Genomic DNA, 19,198 nt, shown 5'->3' on the forward strand with positions numbered 1-19,198 from the left:
GAGGTAAACACTGTAGGGAATTCAAGAATAATATTTGGTCCCTCCTCTCAAGAAGCTCTTTTTGCTGTTACCATACCTAGAAAAAGCAGAAGCTGTGAATGGTTATTCCTTGTCAACCTGAACCTTCTTCACTTTGTCCCATCACACTGTCAGAACCACAGACTTAAGGAATTGAGCAAGATCTTAAACATGAGTTGAATACCCTCATTTTACAGATTTGAAAAATGAAATGCAAAGAAAGGTCTTATTCAAGGTCACAAGGTTAATGATAAAATGTAACTAGAAAGGCAATTTGTCTCCCACTCAATAAAGTATGTTCAGGGGCACATGAGTGGTTCAGTAAGTTAAGCATCTGCCTTTGGATCAGGTCATGATCCCAGGTCCTGGGACTGAGCCCCAAATTGGTCTCCTTGCTCAGTGGGGAGCCTGCTTCTCCCTCTCCTCCCTGCTTGTGCTCTCTCTTGCTATCTCTTTTGCTATCTCTATCTGTGACTCCCCCTCTCTCAAATAAATAAAATCTCAAAAAATAAAGTATGTTCATGAAAATGTATATAAGTTAAATTTGTGTAAGCTTAACTATAAACTCCTAAGTGGAGATTTCTGTTTAAAGGAGTCAGTAAGGGCGCCTGGGTGGCTCAGTGGGTTAAGCCGCTGCCTTCGGCTCAGGTCATGATCTCAGGGTCCTGGGATCAAGGCCCGCATCGGGCTCTCTGCTCAGCAGGGGTCCTGCTTCCTCCTCTCTCTCTGCCTGCCTCTCTGCCTGCTTGTGATCTCTCTCTGTCAAATAAATAAATAAAATCTTAAAAAAAAAAAATAAAGGAGTCAGTAAAATATTCCATGTAGGTGATTATTTTATAAAGCGAATAATAACCATCTACCACCATGCCAAACCAGGTCTTTTATAAATCTTGATATTCATATACTGGGTTTGGTGAAATTAGAAAAAAAGAACTCTGGTTGTCGTATTTGTTGGCAAATTAAAAAAAAAAAATTCCCTAATACTACGGGTAAGACAGTAAATATCACTGATAGGAAATGTTCAAAGTTTTAGGCTCCATACAGACTTATCAAATTCATACTTCAAACCATTAGCTATTTCAGGGTCAAAAGTGTAATAGCTAACAGCAACAGCTAACACTGAGCATGTACTATGTGCAAGGTACTATAACTAAGTACATTATATGTACTCACTTAGCGTAGTAATATATGTAAAATATGACCTCATTTAATTCTGTGGAATTGCATACAATTTCTGAACATGAAAGACTCCATTTTGAAGCTTCATTTTCCTTTCTAACTACGGAATTCTTGAACTGGGCCAAAAGTGACAACTTTTTATAAGGAGTTGCTAAACAGAACAACTGGCATCAAGACCATAAAACTGTTGGTATGAGCTTATGAAGACAGAATAATTAAAGCACACCAAGATTAGTTTCATTTGATAGCACCAATTAAAGTCAGAGTAATCAAAGCAGCTCAACTAGTTAGCACCAATTAACAGGTTTTTATTTTTCTCTCTTTATCAAAATCATGAGATTACCCCAATTCTTCTTTCTCAAAATAACCTCTTGTCTTCCCCACATGAGTGGGACACTTTTCTGGTTACTAACAGAATCTGTGCTCTCTGAATTGCAATTCGGAGACCCCAAATAAAAAAACCTTTCTTATTCTCTTTTGCCTCTTTTTCTTGATGATAATTCCTACAACAATTTGACAGAGTTCACATTATTACCTCCATTTTTTTTTAACAAGGAAACTGGACTATAGGAAGATTCATTTGCCTACAACTACAGGTTAAGGAATTGTGGGAAGCAGAATTATTTAGAGAGATTTCTCATTATTGATGCCCATACCATCTTTGGAGAAGAAAGCAAACTCAAGCTAGATACTGAAACTGCCACTGAACATTCAAAAGTGGCATAAAACAAGCACACATTTCCTTTGGGGCCTAGTCTGTGCTTTTAGCCCTTCATTTGAGTTAATACATAAGAAATGTGCTAGACATGGGAAGTATCAAAATGAATACTGTTTATACTATTATATTGTTTGTATGATTGTAGTTCTCATGTTCAAGGATTTATAGCAAAATAGGGTATGACAGGAACATATAGTTGTAAAACAAACCAAGCTGGCTAGATATGATATATTAAAAAATTGAGCATTTAGAGAAAATTTCACTTACATGTTGCTAAGCATGATTAGCGAAAGTTTCATAGCAAGATTGACACTTGAGCCAGGTCTGTGGGAGTAGTCATAATTTAGATAAAGATGAGGCCTGCCCCTCAGGTTAACAGTGTGAACAAAGGCATATTCATGAGCTACCGAGTCATCCGGTTTGAATGGAACAGGATGTATGTAAAGAAGTGGGGGTGGAAATAAAACTGGGAAGTGAGAATGAAGTCAGATAGGACAGTGTAATAAAGAAATGGATTGCTAAGGAATACAGACTATTCAAAAGGCAAAAAAGCTGGTAGCAGGGAAGATATACAATCAAAGTTAGATTTTAGGAAGATTAATCTGACAGTGATTGGAGAGTGGGCAGAGGGGACAAAAGCCAGTTAAAGATTTAGGAAAGCAATAATATGGGGTAGGGAAAAAGTGGTATTACTGGGAATGAAGAGGAGATTGATAAAATGATATTATAGGAAATTTTCTGTAGGAAATAACTGGACTATAAAGGAAAGAATGAAAGGAAGAAAGGAGAAAAGGGGAAAGAGATGACCCTGTGTTTCAATATAAATGGTAATGTCTTTACTGCCACATGGGCAAGACAGAGGAAGTACAGTTATGAGAGCAGAGAGGCTACATTTAAACATACTGGGGGAAAAAAAAAAGACATTGATTCTGATGAGCCAATGAGAGATCCAGGTCAGAATTTATATATTCATTCACTGTGTGAGCATTTATTTATTTATTTATTTATTTATTTTTAAAGATTTTATTTATTTATTTGACAGGCAGAGATTACAAGTAGGCAGAGAGGCAGGCAGAGAGGAGGAAGCAGACTCCCTGCTGAGCAGAGAGCCAGATGCAGGGCTGGATCCCAGGACACTGGGATCATGACCTGAGCTGAAGGCAGAGGCCTCAACCCACTGAGCCACCCAGGCGCCCCTGTGTGAGCATTTATTGACTGCCTATTACATGAGAGCCCTTTCATAAATACTTGGAATATATCACAATCACTAAAGGATTATTTATTGCTCTTTCCTGTTTATGAAACCCTAATAAAGGGCCATATTCAAATTCAACTCTATAAAACATTTCCAAACGAACACAGTTGAAAAGTGGCCTCCTTCCTGTGAATTTCTGTACATTTAACTGTCTGTACTACTCATGGGGTGTTTAGCATTCCCATAGTGTCAGATTTTCAATCAGATCATAAGTGTTTTGAAAACAGGCATCATTTTAGGTATACTTTGAATCTCCCACAGTACCTCATTCAGAGTAAGAATTCCATAGTGCTTTAATTGTTCGGGATTTCTTTTTCCTTTTATCTTCTATGATAAGGATACATCTTTCCTTAGCCTTGTAGAAAAGAGGAACAGTAACATTTCACATCCAGAACGCATAACCACTGTAAAATGAGTCACAGAAGCTAAGTCGGTCTTGGACTGTGAAAAAGAGCTGAATAATGGCAAGGGCTAAGAAACTAGCATCCCACTGTTGATAGCAGCAAGTTTACAAACAGGAAGAGGCAGCAAAGAAATTTTAGAAAAGGAGTACCCAAACAACAAACCCAGAGCAGGAACTAAGACACCCAATAAAGGCACCTCTAGGTTAACCATTTTTAGAAACATTCTAAAAGTAAAATAAATCCCTACAGACATTAAAATGGAATTCTAATTATTCTTGCCAAGAAGTTTGCTTTTTTAGGTATTCTACACTTGACTATTCCAACTGATGTTAAGTATAAAAAGGTATATGTAATTTTAGAAACAAGAATATGAAATGTGCATGATAACCCTAACACCCTACTGTACTTGTATAAGAACTGGCAAACATCGGGGCGCCTGGGTGGCTCAGTCGGTTAAGCATCTGCCTTCAGCTTAGGTCATGATCTCAGGGTCTGGCTCTGAGCCCAACATTGGGCTCCTTGCTCAGCAGGGAGCCTGCTTCTCCCCCTCCTCTGTTACTTCCCACTGCTTATACTCTCTTTTTCTCTCTCTGTCAAATAAATAAAACCTTAAAAAATTGGCAAATATCAATATCAGGGCCAATAGCACTGAACTGCAAGTTATCTAAATGGCCAAATGACAACTCTTTCTAGAAGCAGAAGACATTCATTCCTCCTGGGCATGTGCAGGTCATTATAAATCCAAAAGCCTAGGTTTTGCCTCCTGTGATACCAGATCTGTGTCAAAGGCAATCCATAAAGTGGCATAAGAAAAAAAATTGCGTAACTAACCCAAGAATTATTGGCAAAGGTCTCTCTCACACTGTTTCAAACACCTGCAATTCAATATTGCAACCAAATGCAAATCGGTAGAATAAGCATTTAGGATATTTCAATCAATATGCATTGGTGCCTTAAGAAGACCATCTTTCTTTGTTTAAGCACTTTGACTTTAACATTTCTTGAACCTTGCCTACCTTCAGAATCCCACAGTTGATGAGACAGTTGTCTCTCCATCTTCATCTGTCACTAGGTTTTTGATAAGGTTTTTGTCACATTCACCACTTGGGGCAGTTTAAGATCATCTATTTGCAACAGGAGACAGCTGGAGTTTGGCCAATCATCTTCATAACTTGATCTTCAATGACACTTTCTTCAGTTTTTTTTTTAAAGATTTTATTTATTTATTTGACAGAGAGAGAGATCACAAGTAGGCAGAGAGGCAGGCAGAGAGAGAGAGGGAGAAGCAGGCTCCCCGCTGAGCAGAGAGCCCGATGGGGGGCTCGATCTCAGAACCCTGGGATCATGACCTGAGTCGAAGGCAGAGGCTTTAACCCACTGAGCCACCTAGGCACCCCACTTTCTTCAGTTTTTATGAAAAACAGCATTTCAGTCTTTTCTATATTCAGAACACTGAGAAATGACTTCCTTGCTTCTCCCGGAATCACAAATGACCAAAGCAGAGTAATAACAAGTTTGCTAATTGTTTTGAAAGTTTAAATAAATCACGTATGCAAAACCATTAAAAAAAAACTAAAAAAAAACATTCTTCGTGCAGATTCAAGTGACAGTCTGAAGTTGTTAGGTAAGCTGTTTTTGCTGTACTGAAGTCTAATAGGAGGGACTATCGTGCTTTTCAAAATATGAAGATATCTAGTGAGTAACGCAACTTATTTAACCTGTAGTTGCAAAAATGCAAAAGCCATAGCAGAAACCTCTTTCCTCCGGACTTCTCATTTCTGCTAATGAAAAAACAATCTCCTGTTTACCTGAATTCAAAACCTTAGTGTCGTCATTTTTAATTCTCTTTCTTCCTATGGAAAACCCACACTAAAAGCAGTCATATCTAAATCTAAAATAGAGATTGAAGAGGCCTATAAATGGGTATCACTATTTTATTCATTCAAGTCAAAATCAAAATATTTACTGAACATGTTTGCTGGGGCACTGAGCTAGGAGCTGGGTATACAATAGTAATCCATTCAGACGCAGTCTCTGCCCTCTTGGAGCTTAGTCAGGTAACCTCTTATTATCACTTAAAAACCTATAGTGTTCAGGGGTAACTGGGTGGCTCAGCTGGTTAAGTATCAGACTCTTGATCTCAGCTCAGGTCTTGATCTTGGGGTTGTGAGATTGAGCCCCTTACTTAAAAAAAAACAAAACAAAACTGTAGTCCTCATATACAAGCCTTGTAGCAACCTTAGTCTGATAACAGTTTCCTTAGACTGATGAGAGTGATTGTTATCAGGCAAAAACCAAAACTGGTTTTGATGTCCTTAAGTAGTAAAAAAAAAAAAAAAAAATTCCTGGATGATTACCAGATAAGCTTGGAAACCTAGGAAAAGCAGATGGCTGCATCCGTGGCCAAAGGTACAACCTAGTTAAAGAGCACCACTCCTGGACACTTGGATGGCGACAGAGTGGTGCACAGGAAGGCCACTGGCATAATTCTAATCTCTTACTCCTTCCTATAACACTATTCCCTATTCACAGCTAGGGACAATGACATTCAATTAACCCACCTTAGGTCATATGCCTGTGTCTTATGAGGAATAAGGAAGATATCAGGCTTTTTTGGAGTTCAACCCACAGGCTCACAAACCCTTTTGTATTTTCCAAACAAGAGGAGGGAGTTCTGATGCTAAGCCAAAAAAAAAAAAAAAAAAAAAAAAATTTAAAGAAGAAAAGAAAACTACTGCAATGGTCTCCTATTGAGCCTATAGATCTAGTAGTCCCCAAACATATAACCATTTCAGTGGCTCCTTCATACAATCATGACACAATCTTTATCAAACGAAACTCTGAAGGTTATGTATTAAGTATTACAGATAAAATATTTGCCCCACTTTTGATAAGAATTTGTCAAACCAATTTTTATTGGACATTTTTATAGGTCTTTTAAATATTCCATTTACACAGGCTACTCTTTCAAATGCAATAGATTCTGCAAGTCATACCTCTTGTTTCCATGTACCACATTAGGAAAAACATGACACATTGTACCAACCTGAAAATAGGGAAAGGAATGGATGTTTCTGTAGTACCTCAGTTAAATTACCAGGGAAGTTGCCTAGTTTACAATTACAAAACAAAACAGACATAAAAACTTAATGAACCCAAAACTATCTTTATACTTGTATGACTTAATATCTTAATGTGTAATTTTTGTTGCCCAGGTCAAGGGTGTGAAATATTAAAGCTTTGTTCCCCTTTCTATCAACAGCCTTTCCCTTTGCTCATGTTCTCCAAGCCTTCTCCTCTCCTTACCTGAAAACCGCCAGGAAAAAAACCTGACAAATCTGGGAAAAATCTGATACTCTTATCATTTACATGTATTTACTGGCTGATTACATTTAAACTGAGGTTTATATCATAGTGGTTTACAAACACTTATCTAAATATAATGCGCCCCCCCGCTCCCATTTTGGGGTTTCTTCTTAGAATTCTAATTGTCCGCAAGCAGGCAGAAAGATACCAGGGTTAGGTGGGAAGTCAAACCCCAAAATTTCATTAAGCATACTCAACTGAAACCCCAAAAGAAATCCTGAGAAAAGTCTGATTTTTGTAGTTTAGAAATGAGAAGGTAGAGAGACCTTTTTACCCACGATCTTGTTTTCTAGATGACTGCTCATGCTGAAACCCCTGGTCCCTACAGTCTCTGAGGATGGTGGTACCTGTGTGTTTCTTCTATACTAGTTTGCTACACTATCTGGGACCTGATCTAACTTACCTCTCCTTTGCCGGCTGACTTAAGTCTTTTCCTCCATGCTGCTTTGTCTGTTTTCTAATCACTGACAAGACCTCTTCTTCATTCTCCCTGGGTATAATTCAATTTCTGCCCATCTTACCTCACTTCTTCTCAAACCCCCATTGCTGTTTTTTCTGGTATATTTAACTTTAATTCAATTCATGAGGCATGTGTTGGTCACCTATTACATGTAAGTAATTATGACAGATGCTAAGGTCTGTATTAAAACTTTCTGGTCTCTGGGAATGTATTTAAGGATTATTTCTACTTCTGGTCTTGTAGTTTCTAATAAAATAACCACTGGAACATCTATATTTACTCTCTATCTACTCATTCGGCATTTGCTACACAGCTTTTTTATAAGTATGCATACAACTCATCATTATATCCACCGTGGCAATTATAATCAAATTCTTATATTTGGTACATACTCCAATAATCACCTTAATAAATGAACAAGTAGCTGACATAAATCAGAAGTTATCTCCATTCCTTTCATGAAAATACAAAGACATGAACATTCTGAGTTTAATTCCTTTATTTAATTATATGTAAAGCTACTTTGTGTCCATGACAATTAAAACACAAAAGGGACAAAGCCTTTACCAAAAAGAACAAAAAAGGGAAAAGAAGAAATCATTTCTATTTCTTCTATATGGTAGTACTTTGTTGAGTACCGATGGAAGAGATAGATCAGTCAGAAGCATTCATTTTAATGTGTTGGTAAAATATAATTCCTTTTGGTATGTATTTTGCTTTGATATATATAAAGATACTGAAATGAAGTTGTGCTACCTCATCTTACTCTCATTTTTGTGCTACCTCATCTTACTCTCATTTGTAATACATTTACACAAACAAAAAAGGTAAATCCTACTGGAGGAGGACCTTTATAAGAGAGATATGCCCCAATGCAGTACAGAGAACACCAAGAAAATCATTTCTTCTTCCTACCCTGAGATTCCTCATCTAATAACTTAGAAGAATGAATAAGATGGTCTCCAAGTTTCTATGATTCATGTATACACATCAATTTATACATCTGGATATATAGTTAAGGCTTTATATACCGTGGCTTCATAATACAAGGTTTGGCAAGGTTACTTGCTTAAAGCAAAAGTGATACATGTATTTTTTCTTTCTTTCTCTCTCTCTCTCTTTCTCTTTTTTGGATACATGTATTTTCTAAAAACCATCTCTTTCTTCCTCTGCCTTAAAAGTAGCAATGTCCCAAACATGAGTCAGCTTAGATCCGAGAGTAAAGAGGACACGCAGCAGCGCCACAATAGCTGACGTTAACTAAATGAAATACACCTTTTTGTTGTTACTAAGCACAACCTAATAAAAGCTAAAGATAAGAATTTACTAATAACTGAATGTCTGCTCATAGTTAAACTTTAACACAAAAATTCCAATTTAATTTAACAGAAAACTGATAATGTAAATTATGACACAATGGAAATAAGTTAAAAAGCAACTTTTAAAAATAAAATATATGTATATAGTATTTGTAGTAAAAGAAATTGACTTAACATAAAATTTTCTTCATTTCTGGCTTGAATCCTTACATGACTATTCCAGATAAGAATCAACATTTTTTAAAAACTGTTCTTCATCATTAAGATATTCCAAGATAATATTTCCACCATTATATAAAGGACAATCTTCCTTAGCAATCCAGGTTTCCAAAGTATGGTCCAAGGGTAAGGCTTCTCCTGAAGTAATGTGACATAACCTTAATTTCTGTTAAGGGAAAAAAATTAAAGGAAATAAATCATGCTGTAATAAACAAACATGCTGGTATCCAGGTATCCTAAAGCTTTTAAAGAAAAATTATAACCAGTTGTTACCTTAGCTGTTAATTTGTTATTATCATTTTTAAGACTGGTTAAAGAAGCTGCAAAGTCTATGACCTTTCCAATGCTCCATCGGTGGCAAAAGAACATTGGTTTGCTCTTCTCTTTGCTCCCCTTAGGTAAGAAAACGTGAAAGTAAACTCTTTCTTTCTGTAAAAATAAAAAGTTAAAATACAGATTACACACACACATACACACACACTCTCACATATATAAATAGAGAGCATCTGCTTTTGTTCGGTGAACTGTCTTCCTCTCTTCTTATAGTTAGATGATTACCCTCTAATGATGTATCTTTTAGTGGGAATATCAGTCACAGTACCCAAAAACCCACCTAAAATGCATATGCATAGGAACTAAGGCCCTAGGCTAGGGTGGTCTGTGCAAAGACAAGATGTGACATAAAATTAGGTCAATCAAGGTCTTTTCCTGGGATTTTATATTCAAAAACTAGGAGAAGGGAGGGGAATTTTTTTTTTTTTTTTTTTTTTTTAAGGAGTTTAGTTTTTTTGGGACACCTGGGTGGCTCAGTCGGTTAAGCATCTGCATTCAGCTCAGGTCATGATCCCAGGGCCCAGGATCGAGTCCCATATTGGGCTCTTTGCTTAGCAGGGAGTCTGTTTCTCCCTCTCCCTGCTGCTCCCCTTGCTTGCACTGTCAGATAAATAAAATCTTAAAAAAAAAAAAAGAGCATAAATACAAAAGGAAAAATTTTAAAGCTATAGCCTCACCCAAAAAAGGGAAAGAAATAAAAGAAAAAAGAAAAAGACAAGCATCTGTGAGGATCAGAAATGAAACAAACACACACAAGTGATAGGTAGGCAGGCTGAGCCATAAACTTTCAAAGCTCCAGAAGAGAAAGCAGTAGTCAAAAGTTCAGCTGTGGGTTAGTGGGAAACAACAGTGGCACATGGGGATGAAGTACCTGGATGGGGCTCACTGCCTGGAAGCAGAGGCTAGCACTGAGTTTGTGCTCCAGGAAAGGACGCTGAAGAACGTGCTGCTGAATGCTAACTTAAGATACTGCTTATAAAACATAGTATTTAGAAAGGCAACGAAGCACAGAGAGAACCTCCTGACAGTGAACAAAGCCAAGGTCTTCCAACTGAGTAAATGGATCCATAATAACCTGAAAAGCTCTGCAGAGCAAAAGCACAATCTGAGTAGACTGGCTAGTGGAAGAAAGTGCAAAATTGCTAAAGAGGGAGAGGTGAGTGACCACAGTGAGCAATACAGCGGGAATACCTCCTACTTAAGACAGACATGTGGAATCTATAAATAGAAATTCAAAACAAAGGTTAACTTACCATAGGCAGATGAACTAAACGAACTTGAAAACGATACTTTTATGGATATATCCATAAAAAAGGGACCAAAAAGGATGAATCAAAAATAGGCAGAAATGAAACAAGGCAAGTTATGAAGATCCAATGAGAAATATAAAAATTTTAAAATATAGTTTCCGAAATAAACTCAAACAAGAGAAATTTCAATAATATTCAATGAAAAGGTTTAACTGATTGGAAGATGTAATTGAGAAAGTCCTCTAGAATGTAGCACAAATAGGCATAAAGATAGAAATTATAAATCCAAAAATATGTCTAACAAAAGTTAAGAGAAGGAAGCATTATTCAGAGGTAATGACTATAATTTTCCAAAAGTAAAAAAAATAAGTCAAATTAAAAATGTACCTCCAGGGCCAACTTGAGCAATCAAAACAAATTCATATGTAGAAACACTGCACTAAAATTAGAAAATATCATAAACTCCTAACTACCAAAAAGAGACTGATTACCCATAAAGCAACAAGATTGATAGATGCTTCCTCAATAATAAACAGTGACCAATGAATAGTGTATTAAGAGAGTTGAGAGAATCTAATGGACAATCCAGCTCAAGTGAGGGCAAAATAAGAGCTTTTTCAGAAGACCTGAAGTTTACCAGTGAAGACTCTTAAGGAATGAACTCTAGTACTTACTCAAAATAAAAGTGAGTCCTAAGGAAAGGAGAAATTCAAAAAATATGTTGGTAAATTTTAATAGCTACTGATTTAAAAAGAATCGTGTGTGAACAAAGATGAAGGGATGAGACACACTCAACTGGATGTGAAAGCATGTCAAACTCCTTGTCTTATTCAAGAGGATACAATACTAAGTAACTTTAGATTCTGAGAGAAAATTTGGTAATTATATATTTTTAAAAAATTAAAAATGTAAGCACATGCCTAATATCATGTTATGAAACATTACAGTGGAGATTCTAGAAAATATAGTACAGAAGATGAATTAAGCAGTATAATTACTAAAAAATTAAAATTGAAAAATCCTTATTTGTTAGTGGGGTGTGATTGTTTACCTAGGAAATGAAGGCAAAGAAGAAAAAAATCACAGTTTGGTGATGTGACTGAGTAAGATGAACAGGAAGCACCTTTTTTTCTCTATATTGGCAGTAAGTACCTGGGTATAGAGGTAGATGGAAATATTCTGTTCACAACAGAAACAAAACCCATGAGATAATTAGGGATGAAAATAAGGAATAAGATTTAAATGAAGAAAAACAAAATGTTACAGAAGACAAAGCAGGAGCTAAATAAATGAAAAGACATATAGGATTCTTAGACAACATTACATATCCTACAATGCAAATCCAAAGTGAATCCCTCAGAACAATTTCAGTCCAAACTAGCTGGGAGAGTGAATTTTACTTTACCTAACTTACAGAAATCACTAGACAATGTATTTAGGACCTTTTACTCAGTTGCTTACACCGAGTGAGTAGGAAGGAAGCCAGAATCTCCACTACAAAGAGGAAGAGTTCAAGAGGGTAAATCCTCCTGAGAATACCAAAGGGGTCTTCTTATAAATGGCCAAACCTTTACATCCTATTGACGCTATTATTCACAGCTTATATTCTTGTGGGAAATGGGGGGCAAGGGAAGCCACATATCTAAGACTATGCTGTGTTCTCTCTTGCTATTTATAATGATTTCTTTCAGTTTCTCCATTTCTCCTTCAAAGAGCCTAAAATCTTTAAAGTTACCTACTGGAGTCTGCCACTCAAAACCTTGTTCCATCAAGACAACCATGAAAATCCCAAGAGGTTTTTTTGTTTTGTTTTTACTATAGTTGACATACAACATTACATTAGTCTAGGTGTATAGCATAGTGATTTGACAAGTTTATACATCATGCTATGTGCACCACACAGCTACCATCTGTCCCCATACAATGCTATTACAATATCATTGAATATATTCCAACGCTGTGCCTTTTATTCCCATGACCTATTCATTCCATATAACTGGGAGCCTGTATCTCCCACTCCCATTCACCCATTTGACCAACCCCCCCACCCATAAAGTTTAATTTGAATATAATAAGGATGAATAATATGGGTGAATAAAAAATAAAACTGCTAAGAAAAAATACAATGGGACTTACATTTTATATTAGGACATTCTATAAAGCTATTGCATCATATCAAGTCGGTACTGATATGAGTAAAAAATGAGTGGAATAGGAAATCCAACAATAGACCCAGTAAAAATAAATCTTAAACTTTTTATGAATTGAAATACCAAATAGCACCTTCAATAGGAGAAATGATTTAATAATTGGTGATGACAAAATTAGCTAAAAAACTGGAAGAAAATAAAATTGGGTCCTTAGCTCGTAGTTTATGCTAAAAACAAATTCTGTATGGATTAAAGACAAATGCAAGATGCAAAAAAATAAAGAAAACCAAAGCAGAAAAAAAGACAAATCTTAGAAAAAAATAACCACTGATAATGTCAATGCAATACATAAGCAAAATCAAAGTATTAGATTTTGAAAAAAATAATTTCCAAAGAAAACTGGTTATAGATAAAAAATGTTTACCATCTTTTATGCTCCAATAATTTCCATAAGTTGACCAAACAACATAAAAGGATATGAGTATGGGTTAATAGGCAACCAAAGAGAAAAATGATCAAAGGATATGTATAGGTGACTAAAAGAGCAGTTATACATGGCCAACAAACATATTAAAAGATGCTCAAACTGAACAGTAATCAGGACCTGCAAACTAAAGCAATTAGAAATATCTTTTTATAGCCATTAGACTGGAAAACATTGAAAAGGATAACAGCTACTTGCAAACCAGGGGAGGAGGAAAGGGTACTTTCATGTCTGGCCCCAAGAGGCAGTATATTAAACTGGGTAGGGGGGCAGCCTCATCCTGAGGGATCTTAGACAACTTCAGATTATTCATCTGTGAAATGAGGACACAGAATACAGAATATTCCAGTATTTCCAGTTATGGAATGTACCAGCAAATGTGTATGTATTAAGAGAGAAAAAATTTAAAGCCACAAAATAATGCTCGGCATGGTGTAATCAGTCAATAAAAGCTGACTTAATAACTGCTGCTAGTAGAAATATAAATTCTAAAGAATTTAGAAATAAAGAAATGTAAATTTCTTTATAAAGCAGTTTGGCAACACCTACAAAGATTTAAAATACACATACCCATGGGGCGCCTGGGTGGCTCAGTGGGTTAAAGCCTTTGCCTTCGGCTCAGGTCATGATCCTAGGGTCCTGGGATCGAGCCCCGCATCAGGCTCTCTGCTCAGCAGGGAGCCTGCTTTCTCCTCTCTCTCTCTGCCTGCCTCTCTGCCTACTTGTGATCTCTGTCTGTCAAATAAATAAATAAAATATTTTAAAAATAATAAAAAAAATAAAATACACATACCCTTTGACCAAGCAAATATTCCTTGGAATTTAGCTCACAGAAATAAGAAACCAGATTGAGACTATTCAGCACAGTAGCCAAAACTAGAAACAAACTGAATGTTCATCAAGAGAAAAATGGCAAACAAAACAAAACAAAACACCTGTATATCCAAACTGGAGTATTTACCTAGTTTTTTAAAGAATGATTTAAAGCCACACCAGCTCCCTTAAGAGAATTTCTGCTGGGCATGAATGAAAAGGATATATAGAGATAATGATATATAGCCCACCTAAACCTGCCTTATTTTTATTTATAGCCATAATCACTATTTGACATGGTATCATATATAATATTTAATAGCCATTCTCACCTCTTGGAATATAAACTCCATGTTGGCAAGGACTTTTATTTACTCTTGTATCCCCAGGGCCTAATATATAGTGATTAAAAAGAAAAAAGTAGGGGTGCCTAGGTGGCTCAGTGGGTTAAAGCCTCTGCCTTCGGCTCAGGTCATGGTCCCGGGGTCCTGGGATCGAGCCCCGCATCCGCCTCTCTGCTCTGTGGAGAGCCTGCTTCCTCCTCTCTCTCTGCCTGCCTCTCTGCCTACTTGTGATCTCTCTCTGTCAAATGAATAAATAAAATGTTAAAAAAAAAAAAAAAGAAAAAAGTAGTGACTAAATGAAATGATGCCATTTTTATAAAATAATGAAATAATAACCAAAAGATACTTTGTGTTTGCATACATATACAAGTAAACATTTCCATTTATGTAAAATTATATGTATACACACATACACATGGGTGTGTGTGTATACATATGTATACGTGTGTATGTGTATATATATATATGTATATATATATATTATATGTAAGTACGTGTGTCTAAACACAAACACACATTAATGCAAGGGGAAAAGTTACAGCTACAGACCTGTGGCATTCCCCACGTTAAGCTATCACCTGTGTTAAGAACATGGTTTCTGAAGCCAGCCCACCTGGTTTCAACTGGTAGTTCTCCACTTAGTAGCTATGCTACTAGCGAATTCCTTAACCTTTTTGTGCCTGAATTTTCTTACCTTTTAGGCAGAAATAATAGTGCCTATATCAGAAGCTCCTTGCAATGATTAAATGTGTTAGGAGAGGGCCTGGAACAAAGTAAGTGCTATACAAATTTTTACTATTATGTTTCAGTAATGAAACAACTGCAAAGTAATCTGAACAATGTATTATTGGATACCTTAGGGCAGCCCTTGTCAACCTTGTCACTACTGACATTTTGGATCAGAAAACTCTTTACTATGGCCACTGTCCTATGCATTATAGGTGGTTTTACAGCATCTCAGGCCTATACCCACTAGATACCACAGGATCCCCATGTCCAGTTGTGACAAGCAACTCTAGGGGACAAAAATCACCCTCAACTGAGAACCATTGCCTTAATGGGAAGAACATGGGCTGAGGATGGTGTGTTGGTTTTTCCCTTTATACATCTTTTAAAGGTTACACTTGTAAAAGCATGTACTACATTTGTAATTTTAAAACCATCAAATCAAGATTTCAAAAAAAAGGGGAAATATTAAGAAATAATCACCCAACAATGACTATAATCAATGGTTTTAAACCAGCAGAATAAAAGGGAATATAGAAAATGTAATCAATATAAAAGACATGAGGAGAGAGAAAATAAAGAGAAAGGTTGATTAGCAAAAAGCATAAGATGGAAGAAATGGGTTCAAATGTATCAGTGATCACAATATAAATGGATTCAACTCACCTATAAAAGATACTATCAAACTGGATTAAAGAAAACAAAGTCCAGCTATATACTGCTTACAAGAGACACCCTAAAACAAAACAGAAAAGTTAAATATAAAGGGATTTTAAAAAGATGTAATAGTTAAGTAGTCACTTAAAGCGTGAAACAGTATTATCATTCAAAATAAGATTTAAGGCAAAATTCATAAAGATATAAGAAATGCATGTACCTGATAATAAATATGTATAGAAAAACCGTTAGAATTACAAGAAAGAAATCCGACAAAACCAGTTATAGTGGGAGATGTTAGCACTCTCAGTCTCGGACTGATAGATCAAGCAGACCGAAAATTAGTATGCACATACACATACAGACATGCATATGAATACACACAAATGGGTGAGGGGTGGTGGCAGGAGAAAGACTGCAAATGACTGAGCAAAAAGGGCAAGATGTAAATAATTGGTACCCTCGGATAAAGAGTATGGAAAAATTCTCTGTACTCCTCTTGTAACTTTTCTCTGTTTAAACTATCAAGTTAACAAAAAACCCCACAACCAAACAAGTATGCTGAAAATAAATTCACTGCAAGAAGATGGAAAAAGATCAGAAAATCTAAGCAAAGTAAATAAAAGGAAATATAAAAGCAGAATTCAGTGACACAGAAAGGAAAAAAAAAGGCAAAACAAAACAGTAAAGAGGGCACTAAAACCAAAATATGGTTCTCTAAAACAACTAAAACATAAATTAAGACACACATATACAAACCTCTAGCAAGATTGTTCAAGGGGCAAACAAAGTATCAGTAAAAAATATTAACATTGAAATGGAACGATTACTAAAGACACAAGAGAGATTTTGGAACATAAGAAAATAATGAACAACTCTATAACAATAAACTGGAAAATCTACACCAAACAGGAAGTTTTAAGACAAATTAATGTTTACTATAATTTGGGGTGGCTCAGTTGCTTAAGTGTCCTGACTCTTGATTTCAGCTCAGGTCATGATCTCAAGGTCCTGACACTGAGCCCAAACACTGGCTCTGCACTCAGTGAGGAGTCAGCTTGAGATTCTCTCTCTCCCTTTCCATCAGCCCCTCCCCCTAGTCCATACTCAGGTACTCCAATTCTAATATATAAAAATCCTTTAAAAAAAATTTACCAAAATTTCAAAGAAAGGACTACTCAAATAAACCACAAACCATTTAAAACATCGAAATAGTATTCAAAATTCTCCCCTCAAAAAAGGCAACAGATTCAAAGGTTGTTAATACCCTTTAAAACAACCCTTCAGGAACAAATAATCCCCACTCACTCACTCAAGATTTCAAAGAATAAAAAAGAAAGCTACTCAATTTTATGTGTATAATATAGGTACTAATATCAAACACCAAATAATAGCTAATCATTTAGTGCATTTTAGAAGAATTACATACCAGAGTCAAGCAGTTTATTCTGGAATATATGGATGATTCAACAAAAATACTGATTAATATAACTTAAAACATTTGTAAGGTAAGAAAAGACACCCACTTATCCTATTGGATGTAGAAAAAACTTACAGTAAGTGTTCAAACCTATTCATGATATAAATTCCTTGCAAACTAGGAATAGAAAGAAGTATTGATAACCTGATAAAGGCTACTACCAAAAATTTATAACAAACACAGCGTTTAATGATGAAACGTTAAAGTCATTTGCATTAAAGTCAGAAAAATGATGAAGATGCCTACTCTCATGTACATTATTTCAAGACTTCTGGAGATCTCAGCTAATGCACTAAGAAAAATAAGGAGAAGAAGAAAAGAAAATTTGGGGGGAAAAAAAGAAACCTAAGAAACTGTCATTCACAGAAGATATGGCTACACAGGAAACACCCCAGAAAATCTACAAGCTATGGGAACTATTAGAAAGGTTATTTGCTAGACAGAAAGACAACATACAACAATGAGCAATAACCATTAGGAAAATGTAATTTTTTAAAAAAGATGCTGTCACTTAAAATGGCAACAAAAATGATGAGGAACCTAAGATATATAAATATGTGTAAACATTATAAAATGTTAAAGACATTAAAAAAAAGACCTAAAGAAAAATTGGAAATCATTAGATGTGAATGAGAAGAATCAAAACTCTAAAAGATGGCAACTGCTGCTAATCTAAAATTTAAGAATTCCTCTCAAAATTGCAATTTCAAAGAACAGGACAAAGTGATCCTAAAATATTTACAAATGAATAAAGTGCCAAGAACAGATGTGGTTGGAAGCAAAGAAGCAAAGAATAAGGTGGAATGACCTGTCCTACTTATTAGAAAACTATGATAATAAAGACAGTTTGCTTTTTTTTTTTTTTAAGATTTTATTTATTTATTTGACAGACAGAAATGACAAGTAGGCAGAGGCAGGCAAAGAGAGAGAGGAGGAAGCAGGATCCCTGCTGAGCAGAGAGCCCGATGTGGGGCTCGATCCCAGGGCTCTGGGATCATGACCTGAGCCGAAGGCAGAGGCTTTAACCCACTGAGCCACCCAGGTGCCCCGACAGTTTGCTCTTAATGCAAAGACAGACAAACAGACCAAAGGAACTGAACTGAGATCCATAAATTAATCCTAAATGTATAGAACAAATGTATAGAACCCTACAGGGGGGAAAAAATCTACTTCCCTTACAACTAAGTTCCAAATGGAACAAAGAGTTGATAATTTTTTTTTTTTAACTTTTAAAGGATGATATAAGAAAAGAACTTATTTCAAAAAGTACAAATCTTAAGGAAATTAAATCTGAGTACATTAAAATTCTAAAGTCTGAACCACTAAAGAGTCAAAAACAAAGTGAAAACAAGCCGTAGACTGAAAAGATACGTGAAACTTGTTTAGTCAAGAAAGCATTGGAACTCAGAATATATAAAAAATCCTATAACCTTTTTTTAAAGTGTGGGGGGAAAATATCCAACAGAAAAAATGTGCAAAGGACATGAATTGTTCCGACATAAAATGGCCAATAAATCAATGCAAAGTAACTGAACCTTATTAGTCACAAAGAAATTCAACTTTAAACTTCAGTAAGATAGAAACAAGAAACACTGAAAACCCTCAGATACTATAGGAAGGAGATAATCTGTACAACCACTGACAACACAAAGTTGATACTATCTAGTAAAATGGAAGATGAGGAAACCCCATGACCCAGCTTTTCTATTTCTAAATATATTCCTTAAAGTAGCATTTTTCAATATGATTGATGGTCTCCATCCTTTAAGGGTTATAAAATCAACAATCTTTAAAATGAAACAGAACAAAAACCAGCCAAGTATGTAACACCTAAGGCTAGTATACAACAGAACTAGGTATTACTTACTGAAACTGTGTTAAGGTACATATTTACATATGTATGCATGTATGGACAATGTACTGGGATATTATATAAAATATAATTGATACTATGGAGTCTTAAAGGGACCACCCTAGAAAAATGTTCCCACACATACACAAGGATGTTCACTACTAGAAAAGT

The 19,198-nt window shown here is 35.7% G+C and overlaps 2 protein-coding genes across 6 annotated transcripts in view; both read right to left on the minus strand.

Annotated features, from left to right (window-relative positions):
- Positions 1–3,497: 3,497 nt before the first annotated feature.
- On the minus strand, positions 3,498–6,611 carry SLC10A5 (solute carrier family 10 member 5). The gene is given in 10 exon segments (XM_059395516.1): positions 3,498–3,838; positions 3,841–3,989; positions 4,192–4,266; positions 4,268–4,496; positions 4,499–4,546; positions 4,549–4,619; positions 4,621–4,651; positions 4,654–4,751; positions 4,961–5,092; positions 6,571–6,611. Coding segments are annotated over 10 exon segments (1,215 nt in total).
- Positions 6,612–7,881: 1,270 nt separating this feature from the next.
- The window catches only part of ZFAND1 (zinc finger AN1-type containing 1), a 37,049-nt gene continuing 25,732 nt past the window's right edge, over positions 7,882–19,198 (minus strand). For all 5 annotated transcript variants that reach the window (XM_059394781.1, XM_059394780.1, XM_059394778.1 and 2 more), the window contains 2 exons: positions 9,212–9,367; positions 7,882–9,104 (listed from right to left, as the gene is read on the minus strand). In XM_059394781.1, coding sequence (XP_059250764.1) covers positions 8,934–9,104; positions 9,212–9,367 — 327 coding nt within the window. In that variant the 3' untranslated portion in view covers positions 7,882–8,933. The remainder of the gene's footprint in view (positions 9,105–9,211; positions 9,368–19,198) is intronic.

The sequence above is a fragment of the Mustela nigripes genome, chromosome 3 (assembly GCF_022355385.1).
Source record: "Mustela nigripes isolate SB6536 chromosome 3, MUSNIG.SB6536, whole genome shotgun sequence".
Taxonomy (NCBI): Eukaryota; Metazoa; Chordata; class Mammalia; order Carnivora; family Mustelidae; genus Mustela; species Mustela nigripes.